A 20,485-nucleotide genomic window follows, 5' to 3' on the forward strand; every position below is an offset into this window, starting at 1 on the left:
AAGAAATGAGGTTCTGACACAGGCTACAACACAGATGAGTCTTGAAAACCTTATGCTAAGTGAAATAAATCAGACACCAAGGGACAGACGTTGTGTGAATTCACATCTGTGAAATATTAAGGTGGGTTAAATGCATAGAATTAGAAAGTGGTTTAGAGGTTACTGGGGCCTGGGGAAGTGGGGGAATGGGAGAAGTGTTGCTAAATGGTTACAGAATTTCTGTTTTGGTGGATGAAAAATTTGAAAATAATGAGAATGGTTGTACAACATTGTAAATGAAATCAATGTTACTAAATTGAGTACTTTAACATAATTAAAATAGCAGATTTTATGTTATATATATTCTACATAAAACATTGACATTTTAATGTACCAAAACTCATTAAATTGCGTGCTTGAAATGGCTGACTTATATGATATGTGAATTATATCTGCAGAAAGATATTTTTAAAAAAAGGCAATCTCTATGGAGAAAACTAGGAATAAAACTACCCAGTGACCCAACAGTCCCACTACTGGACATGTATCCTGAGAAAACCATAATTGAAAAAGACACAGGTACCCCAGTGTTCATTGCAGCACTATTTGCAATAGCTAGGACATGAAAGCAACCCAGATGTCTGTCAACAGATGAATCAATAGAGAAACTGTGGTCCATAGGCAAAATGGAATATTACTCAGCCATAAAAAGGAACACATTTGAGTCAGTTCTAATGAGGTGGATGAACCTAGAGCCTGCTATACAGAGTGAAGTAAGTCAGAAAGAGAAATATATATTAATGCATTTATATGGAATCTAGAAAGATGGTACTGATGAATGTGTTTGCAGGGCAGCATGAAAACAAAGACATAGAGAAGAGACTTGTGGACAAGCGGGGTGAAGGGAGAAACCACACAATATTGTACAGCAATTATCCTAAGTTTATGTTTATATTATATACATATAGATAGACCTATGGAAATACAGAATTTTGTTTTATGGTTGTAGTGTTGGATTATTATTTTTTTTTTACAGAAACATTATTGATTAAGATTTAAATTGAGATTTGTTTCTAGGTTCTGCTAAAAGAATTTTTGATGTGCCCTTGAGCTGGTGAAGTGAACAAAAATTTTAGCTAGTTTCCTGGAAGATTTATCAGATGGTTTTGTTGATGTTTCTTGCTTCACTTCTCTTACCCATCACAAAAATAAAATTCCAGGCTGGGCAGCGGCCCTTGGATCTGTGTGAGCTTGTCAAAAGCATTTTAAGAAGAGCAAAATATTTAGAGGAAGAATTTGGAAAATCAGCCTTAAGGGATTTAACACATTTTTCTTCTCCTAATTCAGTCCCGTGTTCGTCCCCCTAATGGAGAAAGGTCATTAATGGCTAAGATTTACTAAGCCAAAAAAGGCTTTCAAAAGCTAGATGTTTTCTCTAAAATTCAAATATAAAGAAAACACTTGTTTGGAAACCTGAAAGAATATATTTAGCATGTTAATTATACTCAATACACATATAAATAATCCAGTTATCTGTAAATTTGTATTATCTGCTTACACATCTTTATTTTGGAAACATTAAAATAACTACTTGACTTGTAATGGAGAGTTGAACAAATTTGAGATTTGAAATTTGGTATACATTTCTATATATATGATCAAAACAATTGATCGTAATAACATGATTTAGGATTTTAGTTGTCATGCTACCAATTTTGCTAGGAAATTTCTGTCTCCTTGAAACACTGACTTGGGCCAAGGTTGTTAGCTTAATTTTTTGTGGTGTGGAGGGCAGTTCTGTACTAGTAAGTGTTCTAAATTTGTTACATTAAAAAAAAATCTCATAATTGAAAAACTGCAGGCTAATTCCTATTCCTTTACTGAATTCATATCTGATAGAAAATAAGAGGTTTGTGTGTGTGTGTATGTGTGTGTTGTGTGAAAAGGAAATGTGAAATCAAGGCTTATTGAGATGTAAATTCCCCCTTTCCCCTTTAACTGTACCAGGAAAATGAATAAAGAAGAGTTTTATCAAGTTTGGAGTATTTTTAAAAAGTTTGAATGCAAGACATTTTATCTTTTACAATGCAGTACGTTATTTCTGATGGCTCAGGGGTGAAGAACCTGCCTGCCAATGCAGGGGATGCAGGTTTGATCCCTGGAAAGATACCCTGGAGAAGAAAATGGTAACCCACTCCAGTACTCTCACCTGGGAAATTCCATGAACAGAGGAACCTGGCGGGCTGTAATCCATGGGGTTGCAAAAGAATTGGACATGACTTCACAACTAAACAACAATAACTTCATTTCATATCATTTACTTAATTAGACACATATTCAGACTTTTATTTGAACCAAAGATAAAGACTTTTATTATAGAAACATTAACTTCTAGTTTTTACACACATCTCTGTATGATGGAATATAGTATCAGAGAAGGCAATGGCACCCCACTCCAGTACTCTTGCCTGGAAAATCCCATGGACGGAGGAGTCTGGTTGGCTGCAGTCCATGGGGTCGCTAAGAGTTGGACATGACTGAGCAACTTCACTTTCACTTTTCACTTTCATGCACTGGAGAAGGAAATGGCAACCCACTCCAGTGTTCTTGCCTGGAGAATCCCAGGGACAGAGGAGCCTAGTGGGCTGCCGTCTATGGGGTCGCACAGAGTCGGACACGACTGAAGTGACTTAGCAGCTGTATAATGGGAACCTATTTTAAATAGTTGATCTCATTCTATATGTGATACAACTGGAGGTTTTTAGTTATCATTTGGGGGCTCCCTAGGTGGCACTAGTGATAAATAACCTGCCTGCCAATGGAGGAGACTCAGGAGATGAAGGTTTGATCCGTGGGTTGGGAAGATCCCCTACGGAGGGCATGGCAGCCCATTTCAGTACTCTTGCCTGGAGAATCACATGGACAGAGGAGCCTGGTGAGCTATAGTCCATGGGGTCTCAAAGACTCAGACATGACTGAAATGACAGTACCCACACAGTCAGCATTTGATAAGGTGACAGGTACTCATTTCTTTGTTTGCATTATCTCTGGAGAGGAACCCATATAGTATTTATTAGCTATTTTAATATATTTTTTGAAAGTAAGAAGGTTAAATGCTCAGAAAAGAGGTTTAAAAAAATGTAGAAATGTAGAGAAATAAAATGTGAAATAAAAATTGCTTCTCAGAATTTCCCAAATTCCCAATAATTTGGTAAAAGTTATTAAATTCAATGAATTTTATGGGTCTGAGAAAATGTAATACTTATGACCAATACATATATTTTTGTTCATAGCAAAATAATTGAATTTGCCATGTACTCTGAACACATATTTAAGATTAAGTTCATATTAGTAGCTGGTATGGCACTGTGCAGGCTGGTGTGTGCCTTACATACTGCGTATAATCTCAGCTCTGTCTCTCTTCCATGTGATGGTCAAGGCTGCGACATTCAGAGTGTGTCAGCAAGTCCTCTTGGTTAATAAATGGCTCATATGTGGCATTGATCAGATGGTAGAAAGCCTGAAATTGAGGCTGATGCTGACTCTGTTGTCCTTTGTGAAAGGCTAAGTCTAAGCTCAGTTGACAACACGAAGTTGCTTGGAAGTTTTTTCATCCATTGCCGTCTTTGTGTTTCAGAGTCAGTCTCCAGTTACCTTTATAGATCTGTAGAAGGGCACTCTTTTCTGAAACTGTTGCTATATTTGTTGCAGGAGTGACCTTTTAATTACAAGCACTCCTTCCAGAACAGAATAAGGCCCAAAGATACCACTAACTTGGTGAAGTCATGGTTGAACTTGTAATTATGCTATTAGAGATGAGTGAGGAGGTCTGGGTTGAAGGCAGCTCTGTGAAATTGATGCATTGAGGACAGAGTGCACTTGAGCCTTCTCTTGTTACTGTTTTACTGTTATCATGTGGGAAGCAGCCTGGCAGGATGGACAGTAGTGGAACAAGGTGTGTGTGTACAGATAGTACCACAAGCTTTCTGCCAAATTTTCCTTACATGGACAGTGGTGGAACAAGGTATGTGTGTGTGTTCAGACAGTACCGCAAGCTTTCTGCATTATTCCAGATATTCCTTACACAGCTTTTAGAACAACTCAGAGACTATTAACATGCTCTTTTGTAGGATTTATGCCAACAGTGACTGTTGCTCATTTTAACAGATAATTGAGGAGCTATTGAAGAGGGTATGATTAGAAGTAACAGAAAGGGTAACATGGATATTTTTGTCTTGTTCACACATATACTATCATAATAATTATAACTAGAATAACAACAAAGAGCTCAATGCCAGCTCTTTGCCAAGTGTTTCCGCTTGTATCCACCAGCTCTCACGGTGCCTTGTAAGTGTTATTAACTCCCATTTCACATGACTTCCTTATACCTAATTAGATCACTTTCCCCATCTTCAAGAGGTTCAGGATGCTTTAGATTTTTTAAGGTCAATTTTTATTTGTTTGACCTGGACAATGAATTTGTAATTCAAGCCAACATTAGTCATTAAAAAATAAAGAAATAAACTTCTGTGATTTCTCTGCTTGTAAAATGTGTAGATTCCTTTTTTTTTTTTTTTAGGGAGGTTGTATATTTTCAGTTGGAGGATAATTGCTTTACACTATTGTGTTGGTTTCTGCCATAGAGTAACATGAATCAGCCACAGGTATATGTGTGTCCCCTCCCTCCTAGACCTCCTTCCCATCTCCCATCGCCTCCCATCCCTCTAGGTTGTCACAGAGCATAGGATTTGAGCTCCCTGAGTCATACAGTAAATTCCCACTGGCTCTCTGTTTTTCATATGGTAATGTACACGTTTTAATGCGACTCTCTCAGTTCTTCCCACCCTGTGTCCACAAGTCTGTTGTCTCTGCATCTCTGTTGCTGCCCTGCAGATAGGTTCATTAGTATCATTTTTCTAGATTCCATATATATGTGTTAATATATGATATTTGTCTTTCTCTTTCTGACTTACTTCACTCCATCTAATAGGCTCTAAGTTCATCCACCTCATTAGAACTAACTCAGTTGTGTTCCTTTTTATGGCTGAGTAATATTCCACTGTGTATATATACCACAACTTTTTAATCTATTCATCTGTCTCTGGACATCTAGGTTGCTTCCATGTCCAAGCCATTGTAAATAGTGCTACAATGAACCCTGAGGTGCAGATGTCTTTTTCAGTTATGGTTTCCTCAGGGTATGTGCCCAGTGGTGGGTGTAGATTGCTTTCAAAGATAAGATCATTAAAACTTTGTCATGTCAGTCTTTATACAGGAAAATGGGTTACACAATTAGCTATACACTTTATCGTAGTTTTTGTTCTATAGGAATTGTATGAAAAGGGGGGAAATCATGAGTTTCTTAGTTTTTTGAAAAGAGAACTTCCATTTTTTGTCTTGAACATGTATAACATTTTTGTCATGCTGAAACTGTATTTAAACAAAATGCAATAGAAAGTCTATGTGTATATGTATATAATACTTTGAAAGCAACGTCTTGATTCTTTTCTCATGAACATGGATTTAATGGTTGGTGGCGACATGCTAAGATGTGGGGTGAGAAAGCCAGCTTCTCTGGAAAGGTGTCTGGGCCTCCCTCTGCTATGGATGTTTGTTAGCAGACTCCATACATATTGAACCCGTTAGTCATCCCTTCATTAACTATGGATCATTGTGCCTCAGGAACTCTACTAACAGACAATGTAAAACTCTCCAGGATGGAGATAATCTTATTTAGCACCTGAGTAAAACTATAAACTCTAATATTTTCCCTTCTCTCTCCTTTTCCCTCCCACAGATGAACACAATGATGTGCAGAAGAAAACCTTTACCAAATGGATAAATGCTCGATTTTCAAAGGTAATGGAGACTTTCAAAAACTATGATGATTTGGATACCTCATTCTTGTTGATAGAGTTTGGTTGAAGGTGCAGTGAATTTTCCCCAGGAAATGTGATCTAACAGAAATCTTCTGAGTATGCAGATACATTTATTTTTCCTTTACTGTCTATAATAAGTTTAAATAGAAATTCTGGTGTAAGAAGTTCATGGTATAAACATTCATGGTAAAAAAGCTCTGTATTTCTATCTAACATTCTCTAGGGGCTTCCCAGGTGGCTTAGCAGTAAAGAATCCGCCTTCTAGTGCAGCAGATGCAAGAGACACGGGTTCAATCCCTGGGTCGGGAAGATACCCTGGAGAAGAAAATGGCAACCCACTCCAGCATTCTTGCCTGGAGAATCCCATGGACAGAGGAGGCTGGCGGAATACAGTCCATGGGGTTGCAAAAGAGCCGGACACAACTTAGTAACTAAAAAAAGACCAACAGCATTCTCTAGATACGAAGCTGCTAGCTTGCTGCTTTGGATTCTGTGACTTCTTGGTGCATTTAGGAAATAATATCTCATTGGGAAATTTTTGTGCTTACTTAGCTAAAAAGATGATGATTTCATTTTTGCCTGGTTAAAATCAATTTGCTATCATTCAGGTAGCCTTTTCTACCTTGTGCAGTGTTTGGGGATTGTCCATACTGATAGGTCTGGCTAATAATGTTTACTGCCCTGTTGTTCTGTTCTTTTGAACTTCCTGATTTATTTCCCCCAAATCTGTTCTTTCTCAGCATTTCTAACCACTTGGATCATAATCAAGTTTTGATTAATATTTTTTTAGGAGCAAGAATGCTGAAGAGAGAAATTGATATTACTCTTTTTCAACTAGTTCTAATATAATTATTCATTGGTCATTGGAGTTGGAATTTTGTCTTCTAAATCTGAGATGGGAGAAGAATTTTTAGATTTTTTGATTATAGGACTATGCAAAAAACTAAAGGTTTCTCAGAGAAACCCTGTTTTGGGGTTTTTAGTTTTAAAATTTTTTATTTTTCCATTTGAGAATGTTGCAAAGGTCAGGAAAATAAACATGGCATTTCTTTGAGGCAAAATCAGAATGTTTTAATATTACTTTGAGTTGCAGTGCAGTTTAAAAGTTGTTCCACGTCCCACTATTTACAGTTCATTGTTTGATTGCAGTGTATTTTTAGGTTTTCCAAGTTTTTGTTGAGGAATATTTTATCTTGCTTCTGAGAATGTAAGGAATGTGAAAACTGCCTGACTTTGATAGAGGGTCAAGGAAGAGAATTACTCCATAATTGGTGGTTTTGAGTGTAGGATTACTCTGAAGCAGACATAGGTGATTTTTGGTAAAATTTTATTTGTTTTGTTCAAGAGGTACAGTTAACGTCTGGGTGCTTTGGATTCAACATTATTCAAAACTTTTGAAGTAATCGTCTTCATGTGGACCAGATTCTGGGCAACATGGTTTTAGGAACGAAGAGAATCTATACAGGAGATGTTTCATCCCAAGGGTCTCATGAGTGCTCAGTTGTGTGAGATTCTCTATTTTGACTATTACTGAGGTTAATACGGTCCTTTTCTAGACAGCCCAAGTTAAGCAGACCTTGTTTTTAGCAGCTTGAGTCATTGTGGAAGAATCACCTTAGAGCTGATTTTGAAGATTGATTTGAAAACTTTGTAGCATTGATAGGCTTGCATTTAGGTAACATTTGAAACTAGGTGAATTGCTTTGTTCCTGTTTGTGAGACTAGAGAGACCTAGATAGTACCGTAGGACACAAAAAGAGGAAAAGTAGAGTAGAGATGACAGTTGAGCAAGAATAACTGAAAATGTTTAAGCTTATCATTGTTGCCATGACTCTGACCCAGACAAGACACTCCCTTAACGGCACATGATAGATAATTGAACTGGGGCATCACCCGGACGATCCACGTCCTTTCCAGGTCCATAGCCATTGCTGATACATGTAAGGTTAGACCCTTGAACCCAGTGCTGCCCAAGTACTCCTTCACTCTGAGCTTTAAAAATATCCTCACTTCTGTTATTGTCCTGGGACTTCTTCACTGGATGGTTCTCAGTATTTACTGATCATGTGGGTCATACACCCCACCGAATTCTTTCAAGAAGTAACTCAGTATTTATTGTGGGTCATTGATATCTTTGGGTGTCCCTGGTGGCTTAGATGGTAAAGAATCCTCCTGTAATGCTGGAGACCTGGGTTTGATCCCTGAGTCGGGAAGATCCCCTGGAGGAGGGCATGGCAACCCACTCCAGTATGCTTGCCTGGAGAATCCCATGGACAGAGGAACCTGGTGGGCTACAGTCCATGGGGTTGCAAAGAGTTGGATACAACTGAGCAACTAAGCACAGCACAGCAATGATGTCTTTAAAAAGATCTGAACACAAAGTCCGGTAGTACTGGAATAGCTTGTTTAGTGAATTTGATATTTAAATGTATACATTTATAATGGGCTTTAAGTTCCTTGTAAATTCTTTGCCCCAGGAAGCTTGTAATTATTAGCAAGACAATGAAATGATTAAGTAACATTATCAGTTATAGTAAAAGGTCCAGTTATGTAGACTGACATGTAAGCTAAAAGCTTGTTGTTGTTTTCAAGAACAACTTTTGTTAAGACCACTATTAGGTTTTTTTTTTTTAAGAACAGTTGTTTTTTTTTTTAAATTTTTTATTATGGCTACTATTAAAAGGTTGTTTGGAGAAAAAAATATCAAAGTAGAGCTGCCCCTGGAAACATTTCCTTTCTGATTACTTCTGGTAAGAAATCAAAGTCTAGAAGGAAATCTGGAGGAGCCTAGAACACAGTTATCAAAGGATTTATGATTATTTGGATATAAAGAGAAGAGCTCATAACTGTCACACTAAATTCCAAGCACATTGTTTCCTCTCTTCTCGTTGTTTTGATTCTGTAAGTCGGGCTGCTTCCACACTGATGATCAGAAAAGGGAACTTCTGAACTGGAAGATTTCCATAAACTCCCCACAGATTCTTGCTGAGTTTGGGATCAGGTTGTATTTGGGCCTGGTGTCACTAGGTAATCCAGAGGTTCAGTTCAGTCTCTCAGTCGTGTCCGACTCTTTGCGGCCTCATGAACTGCAGCATGCCTGGCCTCCCTGTCCATCACCAACTCCCGGAGTTCACTCAGACTTACGTCCATCGAATCAGTGATGCCATCCAGCCATCTCATCCTCTGTCATCCCCTTCTCCTCCTGCCCCCAATCCCTCCCAGCATCAGAGTCTTTTCCAATGAGTCAACTCTTCGCATGAGGTGGCCAAAGTACTGGAGTTTCAGCTTCAACATCATTCCTTCCAAAGAACACCCAGGACTGATATCCCTTAGAATGGACTGGTTGGATTTCCTTGCAGTCCAAGGGACTCTCAAGAGTCTTCTCCAACACCACAATTCAAAGGCATCAGTTCTTCGGCACTCAGCTTTCTTCACAGTCCAACTCTCACATCCATACATGACCACTGGAAAAACAATAGCCTTGACTAGACGGACCTTTGTTGGCAAAGTAATGTCTCTGCTTTTGAATATGTCATCTAGGTTGGTCATAACTTTCCTTCCAAGGAGTAAGCATCTTTTAATTTCATGGCTGCAATCACCATCTGCAGTGATTTTGGAGCCCCCCAAAATAAAGTCTGACACTGTTTCCACTGTTTCCCCATCTATTTCCCATGAAGTGATGGGACTGGATGCCATGATCTTAGTTTTCTGAATGTTGAGCTTTAAGCCAACTTTTTCACTCTCCTCTTTCCAGAGGTTAGCAAGAGAAAATAAAGTACTATTGAAGGGAATGGATTTTATTTCATTTCTTTTTTATCCATGTCCTTTGGTATGTTGTGGTGGACTTTAAAATGTAATTATTGATCGAGTCTACTTTTTCCGTGCAATGTGAGTCTCTCTACAGAGTAGTACTGTCCTTGTGCTAAGAAATCCAAGTAGACCCTTATGGCCTCTTCTGCCATTTAGGAATTTGTTTTAAATTCCTTCCCCGGACATCTCCTTGAGCATCCCCCCTGCCAACCAAAGTCTCAAATGCCAAATCTTGTTGATTCTAGTACCATATACATTCAACATTGTCCATTTTTCTCCATCTTTCCTGACACTGACACCCCCTTTTGCCAAATCATTTTTATTTGAGTTAAGAATAATTAAAAGCCTTTATGATGGGCAGAAAATCTGTAGGAATCCTGTCAGCTCAGCCATAGGCTGTATCTGCCTTCCATCATCTTTGAGCTACTGTCCAACTCAGTGAGTTGTGGAAAACGGATAGTAATGGAAATGATTCTTATCCATAAAAATGCAGAGTGGCTGGAATGCAATTGATTATTTCCCCTTGGGTAGACTAGGTTTTGCATCTGTTGTCAATTTATTTCAACTTTCCTTTATTGCATTTAACATGTGGTTTAAAAAAGTTTTCTTTGAACCAGTTGTAATACCTTACTGGTTTCCTGATTGCTTAATGAGTTAAAGCCTTTAATGTACTTTAATAATACATTTGTTTGAGAGTCATGACTTTACTATTTGGGAAATTTATCCCTGAATATGTGGGCCATTATCATAATCTACCACTAGGTCTTCCTTTCCATGGTTCGCCTTATCCATCTCCTTCCTTCTATTTTCTACAGAATAGCTGGAGTGTATCTTAAAGTGTAAGCCTAAATACCTCTTTCTCTTCAGTAAAATCTTTCAATGTCTATTTGTTCTTATTTGGCTTTTAAGAGCCTAAGAAGTTGCCCCTCCAATCTACTCTAATTTCACTTTACTCTAGCTCATTATACTCTGGCCTCTGCAATGGACCTTCTCATGGCTTTAGCACATTCTTTTTCCTCCATCTTTTTTTAGGCAGCTCCTACTCCTTTTTCTTGCCTGAGCTTAAATGTCACTTTCCCAAGGACACTTTTTCTGAGCTCCCAGACTCGGGCAGATATGCTCTGTATGCTAAAGTGTTAACCTTTGAAGCACTTACCATAATTGTCTTTTAACTAATTGCATCTCAAAATACTTGTCTTCCCTTTTCTAGACGGTGGTATGTTCCATGGGTGCAGGGATTGTCTATTTTATTAACTGGACAACCTCTAGCATTTAATAGGCATTCAATGAGTGTCTGTAGGCTTAATAAATAAATGGATGGCAGTGACAGAAACATACATTTAAATGCCTAACAGTATGTATGTCCAAAAACCAGGTGAAAGTGGTTGTCTCGGAAATAGATGGAGTAGAGTGTGGAATTGAGCGCAGAATGGCATAAATTGCTTTATTTCATGGAAACAAACATTAGGGCTTTTGCTGCATTTATCCACAAAAACAAATCCAACTGTGCAAAGTTTCCACATTCACCTGGTGTCTTGGAGATGTGCTGGAAAGATTGTTAAATCATTATTTGGATTTAATACGTATGGTTCTCTTATTTATGGGAGAGGCTTCTTCAAATAGGATGTACCTACTGAGTGCAAAATGATGAAAAATGAACTTTAAAACTTATAATCTGCTCAATTCATTCCTCTCTAAGGGGTTTGGTTAAGAGTTTGAGAATACTGTGTAACACTTTCATAGCTAAGATAGCATCTACTATACATATATATTCTTTTTGCTGCAAGTCCTTGTTAGTATATCACAGAATCCATGCCACTTTGGAGTCTGGTTATCCTGAGAAGTCACACAGTGTAGAATAATTTAGGAGTGTTGGGTTTGAGAAGTTATGGAAAGCATGGGAAAAAATGATTATCTAGAGGAGTTGAGAATTTGGAAATTAAACACTTATTCCTGGGTATGCTGCTCATTTATTTATGACCTCGGGCAAATTATTAGCCAGCTTTTTTTTTTTTTTGCCAGGTCACTTGGTTTTTATTCCTTTAGCTATAAAACACACTGGAGCACATTTACTTGCCTCATATTGCTAAGAAATATTGAGGCATTATTGTGAAACTTTATAGGAGATTATAATTACCTAGGAATGCTAAATTAAAACTCTATCAGGGACCCTTCCAATTTGTGGTACCCCTGATCTGTGCTGTACATATATTTTAAAGCAGAAATGGAAAAAGGCATTGGCTCATTAAGCCCACTTTATTCCATGGTCTGGTGGGTGAAGTTTGAGTGTTTTGTTCAGTCTGATTTTAAGAGGCTCGTTTATTAGCGGATTCTTCTCCCAAGGGAGGCAGCGAAGGCCTCACTCTTTCAGTGTTTGGAAATTTGTTCTGACTTTAAGCCTGCATTTTCTTTGGCTGACTTTCAGAACTGCTCATCTGTCAGAGCAGAGATGTACAAATTGTAGAAGCTCTTTTATCAGTTTGGTGAGGCAGTTCTCAAAAGAAGTTTAAAGAATAAAGGTTAGGTAGAGAATAGGCCCACTTAAAAATGCTGAACTTCAATTTGGGCAGATTTCTGCTTTTCCTTTTTTGAAGACAAAGATGAGTCAAGTTTTCATTTCGTTACTGTTCCAAACTTGAACTTCAGATGTGTAGAACATCAGAAAGGAAATCTGTGAAGCATTTTAAAACCATTTCAATGTGAAGAGCTTTCCCAGTATGTTGCATTTAGAGACAGTGGGACATTGCTTTCAGAGTCCTGTTGTTTGCAACTCTGTTCACACTGGATGTGGAGGGTCACAAAAATAGGAGTGGGAAAGGATGTGTAGGAGACTGCAACAAAAGCTGCCTGTATGTGCTTAGTCCCCTTCTTAGTGTTATGAGGGAGACTGTACAGGCTTCCTTGTTTGACCATAAATAACATCTGTAGTAGAGATTTGAGTTGGAGTTACACACTGAGTTTACTATTGACTTATTTTCATGAATATGTGTACGGTGGCCAACTAATTATTTTAGGGGGCTGCAAACATTCACATGGTTCCTTGAGTTTCAATTTAAGTCTATTCACCAGTACCCATAAAGCAAACAGTACAGTGCATTTCATATTCCTGAACGGCTTCCTGACATGTTTTAGCTATATTATGTAAATATTTGGTTTTTGTTGTTGTTGTTTTCATGCAGTTTGATTGGTTTGGTTCCAAACATACTTGCAAACATGACCTTCACTTAGTTACTGTGGTTAAGTTAAAAATATATATATTAAACATTATTTAACATGCTGTGTTCATACATATTGAGGATTTAATAAATAATTTTGATTGAGCTTATTAGTATTGAAACTTTGAATTGTGGTGCTGGAGAAGACTCTTCAGAGTCCCTTGGATGGCAAGGAGATCAAACCAGCCAATTCGAAAGGAAACCAACCCTGAATATTCATTGGAAGGACAATTGCTGAAGCTGAAGCTCCAGAACTTTGGCCACCAGATGCGAAGAACCGACTCATAGGAAAAGATCCTAATGCTGGGAAAGACTGAAGGCCAAAGAAGAAGTGGGCAGCAGAGGATGAGACGGTTAAATAAAGCATCACTGATTCAATGGACATGAATTTGAGCAAACTCTGGGAGATGGTGGATGACTGGATGACAGAAGAGCCTGGTGTGCTACAGTCCATGGCACTGCAAAGAATTGGACATGACTTAGCAACTGAACTTTAGTATTTGTAATCGGTAAACAAGTTTGGAAATTTGGTCGTATATGCTAAGCCTTTGTCATTGATAATCAATTTTGGGATTGATCTGCTGATAGGAAATGGCTTTTCAGCCTTCCCCTAGAGAGAGGAGAGCAGAGCCACCTACCTTGTGCTTTTGCATTCAGCCATGTGACCCCACCATCTCCACCTTCAGAAATGGGCTCTGATTGGCACATGGATGTATAGACCTAAGACATTGTGGGCCAGTGAGTTATAAAGAGAGGATTCTTAAAGAGATGGTGGTTTTGGGGGGAAAAGAAGCTCTTTCTGTTAAAGAGGGCTATGAGATCTAGGAACCGTTTTCAACTGTACTTGCCCTAGGAAGCTTTTGGCTCCAATGGCTACTGGTAGCCACTCTTCAACTATGACCAGTCCTGGTGGGAGTCAGACTGGGTGGGAAGTAGGGGGAGCGGACACTGCTATTTTTATTTTTATAATTTGTTGGGGAAATAAAAAAAATCCTGGCAACTACAAGATCTCTATTCAACATAGAATACAGAGAAAACACGATTTATTATTGAATGTTTGTGTCAGATAAGGTGCACACAGACCGTTGGTAAAAGACCAGAAATCTGGACAGAATTTCATACAAACATACAATAAAGTAGAACAAAGACCAGTAAGTATGTTTCTCCTGGAAAGACAAACGGATGCTCCTTGTGCTGGTCTCCTGTCAATCTCCTGAGAGACTTCTGAGATAATTTTGAAGTCTTTGTTATTTTGCACTGGAAAATTGAGGATGGATTTATCAAATTCCTGGCCCCCAAATTAGGCCTGTTATGCCTTTAAGGAGAGACCCTAAGGAGAAGGAAGGGGCAGGGTGACTGCCTCTCCTTTGTTAAACAGAAGAAATCTTTTCTTTACCTTTACATTACCACTATCAATGCCCTAACTGATGCCTTGCCCTTTCCCATGGAAGCCTGTCTGCTGAGGCACTGGATTCTGCAGCCATTTCCACTGATTTGCTAGTTGAGCATATATGGAATGAGCTGTATTGTTTATTGGTTCAACAGACCTCACCTGGTTATTTGTTCATGGAGTGTGCAAGTAGCCTTGCCCCTGGCTGCTGGGTGTGGGAGCCTTTTGTTGTTCGGTGGCTCAGTCATGTCTGACTCTTTGTGACCCCATGGACTGCAGCATGCCAGGCTTCCCTGTCCTTCACCATCTCCTGGAGTTTGCTCAAACTCAGGTCTGTTGAGTCAGTGATGCCATCCAACCATCTCATCCTCTGTTGTCCCCTTCTCCTCCTGCCCTCAATCTTTCCCAGCATTGGGTCTTTTCCAGTGAGTCGGCTCCTCACATCAGGTGGCCAAAGTATTGGAACTTCAGCTTCAGCATCAGTCCTTCCAGTGAATGTTCAGGATTGATTTCTTTTAGGATTGTGTTCCTTATCATCCCAGTTTTCTCAGTATTTCTCAGTTACTTTTGTTTTTACCAAAAGTGTTAGTTGCACGGTCCTATCCATGAACTGTGGACCGCCATGCTCCTCTGTCCATGGGATTCTCCAGGCAAGAATCCTGGATTGGGTAGCCGTTGCCTTCTCCAGAGGATCTTCCTGACACAGGGATCGAACCCTGGTCTCCTGCATTGAAGGCAGGTTCTTTACCTTCTGAGGCACTTCTGGTTACATAGTGTATGACCTTTTAAAATAATTAAGTAATTTTTATTGGAGTGTAATTGCCGTACACTGTTGTGTTAGTTTCTGCTGTGCCAAAAAGTGAATCTGCTATATGTATGGCTATGTCCCCTCCCTTTTGGACCTCCTCACCCTGCATCCCACCCATCTAGGTCATCACCCAGCTGAGCTCCCTGTGCTGTACGGCAGCGTCTCCCTAGCTGTCTATTTTGCTCATGGTAGTGTATGTATGTCGATCCCAGTCTCCCAGTTCGTCCTGTCCCCCTTGTCCTGCTTGTGTCCACATGTTTGTTCTCTGTGTCTGTGTCTCTATTCCTGCCCTGCACAATGATTTCATCTGTACCATTTTTCTAGATCCCATATGTATGTGCTAATATATGGCATTTGTTTTTCTCTTTCTGACTTACTTCTCTCTGTATTACTTTTGATTTTCTGAAAGATATTATTGGATTTAACTTGTATTTTATGGTATTCTATAATTTTTTTTTAAATTTTATTTTATTTTTAAACTTTACAATATTGTATTAGTTTTGCCAAATATTGAAATGAATCCGCCTCAGGTATACCTGTGTTCCCCATCCTGAACCCTCCTCCCTCCTCCCTCCCCATACCCTCCCTCTGGGGTATTCTATAATTTCTAAGGCAAATGCACCTTCATTACTTTGACTCCTTTGTGAACACAGCAATTATCACTGCTGTGTAGCTACTGTGACGTGAGTTGGATTGCCTGAGCCATCTGCTTCTCCAGAATCTCTCTCCTTCCTTTTCCTCTTGCCCTCCCTTCTTCCAAACAAGCTTCTAAATGGAATCTTGTCCAGCGCATAAGGACTTGTGCAGACCACCACGAATTCTTAAAGAGACTGGCCGAGAGCCACGCACTCACTCATTCTTCAAGTGACTGTGGCGTGTTTTGCCGGTTTTCCTTTGTCAAGGTGCTTACTGACCTCCTTGGCATTTTATTGCTCTTGTTTTGCTTTTCAGTTGAAAGCAGTACAGCTTTCACTCTTTCGCCACGGGACTGAATCATAAAGTAGGCACTGAAGATTATGCATTCTTCATTTCACCCATTAAGCTGTATGCTTTATAATTATTATGAACCTAATTTCATCAGTTTGCTTAATTTTTACTAGAGATCAGTTCAGTCAATTCAGTCGCTCAGTTGTGTCCAACTCTTTGCGATCTCATGGACTCAGGCATGCCAGGCTTTCCTGTTCTTCACTATCTCCTGAAGTTTGCTCCAACTTATGTCATTGAGTCAGTGATGCCATCCAACCATCTCATTCTCTGTCACCCTCTTCTCCTCCTGCCTTCAATCTTTCCCAGCATCAGAGTTTTTTCCAATGAGTCAGTTTTTCACATCAGGTGGCTGAAGTATTGGAGCTTCAGCTTCAGCATCAGTCCTTCTAATAAATATTCAGGACTGATTTCCTTTAGGATGGACTGGTTGGATCTCCTTGCAGTCCATGGGACTCTCAAGAGGATTCTCCAACACCACAGTTCAAAAGCATCAGTTCTTTGGCACTCAGCTTTCTTTACAGTCCAACTCTCACATCCATATGACTACTGGAAAAACCATAGCTTTGACTAGACGGACCTTTGATGAAGTGAAGTCGCTCAGTTGTGTCTGACTCTTTGCAACCCCATGGACTATAGCCTACCAGGCTCCTCCGTCCATGGGATTTTCCAGGCAAGAGTACTGGAGTAGGTTGCTGTTCCTTTCTCCAGGGGATCTTCCAAACCCTGGAATTGAACCTGGGTCTCCCACATTGCAGGCAGATGCTTTACCCATCTAAGCCACCAGAGAAGCTCCTTTGATACCATTTTTAAAATGATTTGGGCTTCCCTGGTAGCTTAGCTGGTAAAGAATCCACCTGCAATGTGGGAGACCTGATTTCAATCCCTGGGTTGGGAAGATCTTCTGGAGAGGGGAAAGGCTACCCACTGCAGTATTCTGGCCTGGAGAATTCCATGGACTGTGTAGTCTATGGAGTCACAAAGAGTTGGACACGGCTGAGTGACTTTCACTTCACCTCACTTTTTAAAGTGTATATTTATTTTATATGTTAGTACACATTACAAAAATTAGATGGTAGAGTAAATCCAAAGAGACATTTTAAAACCACTTTTAATTCTGCCATCAAGAGAAAAAGTACATTTTTGTTGTAAAATACTTAAAAAAAATCCTTTTACACATACACATAATTAACCAAAATGACATTGTACATAGTGCTCACGGATACATTATTGATTTTTAAGGAAAAAAAGAATTACAAGAGGTACATTTTTATTAGTGTTGAGATTTGGGATTATAAATTAAGGATTCTTTTTTAAAATATTAAAAGAAGTATTAAAGCAAATCATTCACTTCTTTTGAGTTTTTAAAATAACTCCTTGCAAAAAAATCACTCAAAAGAAAAGAGAGAGAGAGACTATAAAACTTACAATATGTTATCAGATGCTGGAGCATCATTTTAAAATTGATTGGGGCATCAGACTGACCTGAGAAGAATGCAAAAAATATGATGGCATGTACACTATATGGGCTTCCCAGGTGGCTCTAGTGGTAAAGAATCTACCTGCTGATGCAGGAGACACGAGAGACTCAGGTTTGATCCCTGAGTTGGGAGGATCCTCTAGAGTAGGAAATGGCACCCCGTTCCAGTATTCTTGACTGGAATAACCCCATGGATAGAAGAGCCTGGTGGGCTGTGTCCATGGGGTTGCAAAGAGTCAGACATGACTGAGCGACTGAGCACAGCACATATACACTATATATGTGAATGTGTGAGAGTGTGTATATGTGTGTGTGTATGGGACGATGCTGAAGCTGAAACTCCAGTGCTTTGGCCACCTCATGAGAAGAGTCGACTCATTGGAAAAGACTCTGATGCTGGGAGGGATTGGGGGCAAGAGGAGAAGGGGATGACAGAGGATGAGATGGCTGGATGGCATCACCCACTCGATGGACGTGAGTTTGAGTGAACTCCGGGAGTTGGTGATGGACAGGGAGGCCTGGCGTGCTGCGATTCATGGGGTCGCAAAGAGTCGGACATGACTGAGTGACTGAACTGAACTGATGCCATATCTATGGGGGCTTCCCAGGTGGCTCAGTGGTAAAGAATCTGCCTGTCAATGCAGGAGACACAAGAGACTTGGGTTCAATTCCTGGGTTGGGGTGGTTCCCTGGAGAAGGAAATGGCAACCTACTCCAGTATTCTTGCGTGGGAAATCCCAGGGACAGAGGAGCCTGGCGGGGTACAGACCATGGAATTGCAGAATATTCAGATACAACTTAGTGACTAAACAACAAAAAATGCTAAATGCTACTCAAGTCTTATTTGTCTTTCAAATTCAGGATTATTCATTTGTACTATTTTGTGTTTATTGAAAAACTATGGAAACCCTCACTTGTAAATGGGGAGGGTGACTTGAGTTTGGCATTTCTGCAGGGCCAGGCACAAAGGAGTTATTCACCAAATATTTGTCCAATTGAATTATTAAACTGTATTCTGTCTGTCAGAGAAGCTTCTGCAGATAAGCCTCGGCAGAGAATTAAAAATCTAAATAAGAGTTTAACTGTCGGGCTGAATCAACTTTTATTTTTATTCAGCAATGACTTCTGACATTTCCAGCTGTTTCTGAGGGTGGATCCCATGTTTAGAGCCTGTGATTTGAAAGTACCAGAGGTGCTTTAAAGCCATGAACTTGGAACAGAATTTTCATTCTTAGTTCATTTACTTGTGGCATATATCTTGTTTGCTGTCTTTGGGAAGTCATTAAATTAATATACCCCATCCTTTTCTCCTCCCACCTCACCTCTGATTAACTGTTCTTCCCTATATGTCAGGACCCCGTGCTCTCGTAATTTTATTTGCAATTCAGTGTGGACTTTGAGAACCTGGGTTTGGAGTCAGACCTGTGGTATCATTGTCTGGTTCTGCCTCTCACCTGCCATGTCACGTCTGTGTCTCAGTTTTCTTACCTTATAGTTCTATTTAAAGAAACAAAGACTGCATTTAAATCTGTATTGATCTCTTAGAACATAACCGATACATAGTAAGTCATCCTATTATTATGTCTAAACTTTTCATGTTTCCACTGTCAGTTTTTGTATGGCCCATGAGCTAAGACTGGTTTTTACATTTTTCAGATCAGATCAGTCGCTCAGTCGTGTCCTACTCTTTTCGACCCCATGAATCGCAGCACGCCAGGCCTCCCTGTCCATCACCAACTCCCGGAGTTCACTGAGACTCACGTCCATCGAGTCAGTGATGCCATCCAGCCATGTCATCCTCTGTCGTCCCCTTCTCCTCCTGCCCCCAATCCCTCCCAGCATCAGAGTCTTTTCCAATGAGTCAACTCTTCGCATGAAAGCAAAATCAAAAAAAGATCTCATGATGCATGGACAGTATATGAAATTCAGATTTCAGTGTTCACAGATCAAGTTTGTTGAAACACAGTCACCATTCCGTTTGGCTTATCTGTGTATATACTGCTTGTGCTGCTTTTACATCATGACAACAGGCTTGAGAAGTTTCTGTAGGGGCCTCCTGGCCAGCAAAGACTAAATGAAATACTATTTAAAGCTTTACAAAAGACATTTTCTGCCCTCTGTTGTAAGACGCAAAGCACTGAATCACCATACCTACAGGTGTAACTCTACTAGTTGGTAGGTGGAAAGGGGTCGTGGTTCTTTCCATCTGTGTGTGGGACATTCCTGAATTGTGTTTTTTCAGGAATATGCAGCATTTTGTAGTGATTGGCCATGGGTGTGGGGAGTGTGAATGTGTGTTTTACATGTAAGTTCTGGATCACAGTTTTGAATTTGTAGGAGCCCTGGTCCCTTCCTGCCTTCGGGTTGTCTGGTACTTTAACATCCTGAGGAATGACGGAGCAGTGTTCCGCAGTGGCTGCGTCATCTTACACTGTTGCCAGCAAAGTCCAGGGTTCCAGTATTTTCACTTGCTCCCCAGCACTTGTTATTTCTCTCCAATCTTGTTATTTTCTGTTGTGGCTGCTTTTTAAATTAGCTATTTTAGATGTGAGGTAAGTTTCTCATTGTGATTTTAATTTGCCTCTCTCTGATGGATGTTAAGTGTCTTTTCATGAAAGTGAAAGTCCCTCAGTCCTGCTGGACTCTTGACTCTTTGTGACCCCATGGACTATACAGTCCATGGAATTCTCCAGACCAGAATACAGGAATCGGTAGCCTTTCCCTTCTCCAGGGGATCTTTTCAACCCAGGGATCGAACCCAGGTTTCCTGCATTGCAGGTGATTCTTTACCAGCTGATCCACAAGGGAAGCCCAAGAATACTGGAGTGGGTAGCCTATCCCTTCTCCAGGGGATCTTCCCGACTCAGGAATTGAACCAGGGTCTCCTGAGCTTAGTATGATCTATATTGCAATGAAACCTAGTTTAAGGGGAAAAATCTCC

The 20,485-nt window shown here is 39.8% G+C and overlaps 1 protein-coding gene across 16 annotated transcripts in view; it reads left to right on the forward strand.

Moving 5' to 3' along the window:
- Nucleotides 1–20,485, forward strand: part of UTRN (utrophin) — a 556,162-nt gene that overhangs the window by 103,484 nt on the left and 432,193 nt on the right. For all 16 annotated transcript variants that reach the window (XM_086318195.1, XM_086318199.1, XM_086318196.1 and 13 more), the window contains one exon: nucleotides 5,777–5,838. In XM_086318195.1, the coding sequence (XP_086174321.1) occupies nucleotides 5,777–5,838 (62 nt within the window). The remainder of the gene's footprint in view (nucleotides 1–5,776; nucleotides 5,839–20,485) is intronic.

Source organism: Bos grunniens, chromosome 9 (assembly GCF_055505025.1).
Source record: "Bos grunniens cultivar Pamir isolate PY7600 chromosome 9, Bosgru_T2T1.0, whole genome shotgun sequence".
NCBI lineage: Eukaryota > Metazoa > Chordata > Mammalia > Artiodactyla > Bovidae > Bos > Bos grunniens.